The sequence below is a fragment of the Morone saxatilis genome, unplaced genomic scaffold, assembly GCF_004916995.1.
Source record: "Morone saxatilis isolate NCDOM2014 unplaced genomic scaffold, NCSU_SB_2.0 Contig19, whole genome shotgun sequence".
Classification (NCBI taxonomy): domain Eukaryota; kingdom Metazoa; phylum Chordata; class Actinopteri; family Moronidae; genus Morone; species Morone saxatilis.
In genome coordinates, this window is record NW_023339751.1 from 22,114,424 (window position 1) to 22,116,116 (window position 1,693).

The 1,693-nt window shown below is 47.4% G+C and overlaps 1 protein-coding gene across 1 annotated transcript in view; it reads left to right on the forward strand.

The window, feature by feature from the left end:
- The first annotated feature begins 10 nt into the window (after positions 1–10).
- pdxkb (pyridoxal (pyridoxine, vitamin B6) kinase b) overlaps positions 11–1,693 on the forward strand; it is a 24,568-nt gene continuing 22,885 nt past the window's right edge. Inside the window, exon 1 of the mRNA XM_035663936.1 lies at positions 11–360. Coding sequence (XP_035519829.1) covers positions 280–360 — 81 coding nt within the window. The 5' untranslated portion in view covers positions 11–279. The remainder of the gene's footprint in view (positions 361–1,693) is intronic.

A 1,693-nucleotide genomic window follows, 5' to 3' on the forward strand; every position in this document is an offset into this window, starting at 1 on the left:
CACACACACACTCTCTCTCCCTCCCTCTCTCTCTCTCTCTCTCTCACACACACACACTGCACATCACCCGCTACAACCTCACCACGCGCTCACACTCGCCGCCATCCTGCCTGTGTCACACAGCTGGTTAGCTGGTTAGCTGGCTAGCTAACGTTACTTCTTACTAACCGGCGGCTCTGTCGTTGTGTTAACGCTGTTTTCCGTATTGTTATGTGTAGACGTGATTATCGTTGAAGTAACGGATTATCTGCATCCCTCCTCGGCTGACCGGGAGCCGCCATGGAATGCCGTGTTCTGTCCATACAGAGCCATGTAGTCCGGGGATATGTGGGCAACAAGAGCGCCTCTTTCCCATTACAGGTAAATACAACTTGCATGCATCCGTTATCGGACAATGAGCGACGAGACGCCCGTTATCGGACACGACCCTGTCTGACACGCTTGGTTCCACTTTGCCTGCAAAACCCAGCTGCGAGTTTCCATCAACATTAAACCGACAGATGCAAATACCGATTTTTGTAATGATACACGGTAATTACATCGTACAAAGTTGGTACAGTCTTTGCTAACAGAGATCTGTCATCCGCCTGAACCGTCGCTGGATGAGTTAAAATCCCTGCTATTATAGTGCGAAAGGCCATAAACGATGGTGTTGTTGGACGTGCTGTGAAAAGCCCCAAAATAACAGCTGGATGTCAAGCTACAACCGCGACGACAGGTGTCGTGCAAATTCTGTTTCCCCGACAGAGCCCCCTCTTTTACCTTAGCACAAACACTGAAAGATGTGAAATGTGGATAATACCGTGGCAGCTGGGGTTTTCTCGTTGCTCATGCTTTGTTTATATGGCGACGTTTTACGTTTCGGCTGTAAATAAAGGAGGAACTCTTTCTGACGGACGGCGCCTGTCATTGGGAGGGTGTCCGATAATGGAGCAAGGTGTTTTTCTCCTAGGTTTCATCGCCCGCCACGAGAAAACATACATTGGGAACCTGAACTGCCCGGCTGTAGAGCGACCTAATGGCTAGTTTGTTCGCCAGAGGTGGCAGAGTTGTGTCTGATAATGGAGCTCCTGGTGTTAATCAAATGACCCCTATTTGGATGAGGGGGGAGAATGGCAATAACTATTACATGGAGAACCGAGCTTTTCTCTCACAGGTCGATGCAAGTCCTCAGTTAGCCTGTCAGTGACAGTATACACCTCCCAGTGGGGTTGCAAAAGCTAGCTAATGATAATCTCAGGGATTAGAGGGAAATGTGTACCCAGTTAACCAGTCACCATGGTGACCATCTATAGCTCACAGCCCTCAGACAGGCAGGTACAGGGCTGTAGTGGTCTTGATGTGCATGGGGACATGGAGGTGAACACGATACAGCCTGGTGATAACCTGCGAGTTAGTTAGTGCTACAGGGCGAGCAAATAATCAATACAGCTGTTTCCTACCTTAAACTGTCTGATAAACTCTCACAGATTAGGGGAAAAGATTATCATAGATGTGTTCTGGTTTCAAGAGCGTTTCACCAGATTGGGACTGTTTCATTAGAACAGTCGCACACATATAGATTTTGTTGTGTGTGTGTTACAAAGGTTTAAAGGCCGTACACACGAGAGACAACTACCTTAGTTGTCTATACAGTTCGGTGAAGCTCAAAGTAGTGTATTGATGATGGCTTTTGAAAAATAAAGTTTTGTTT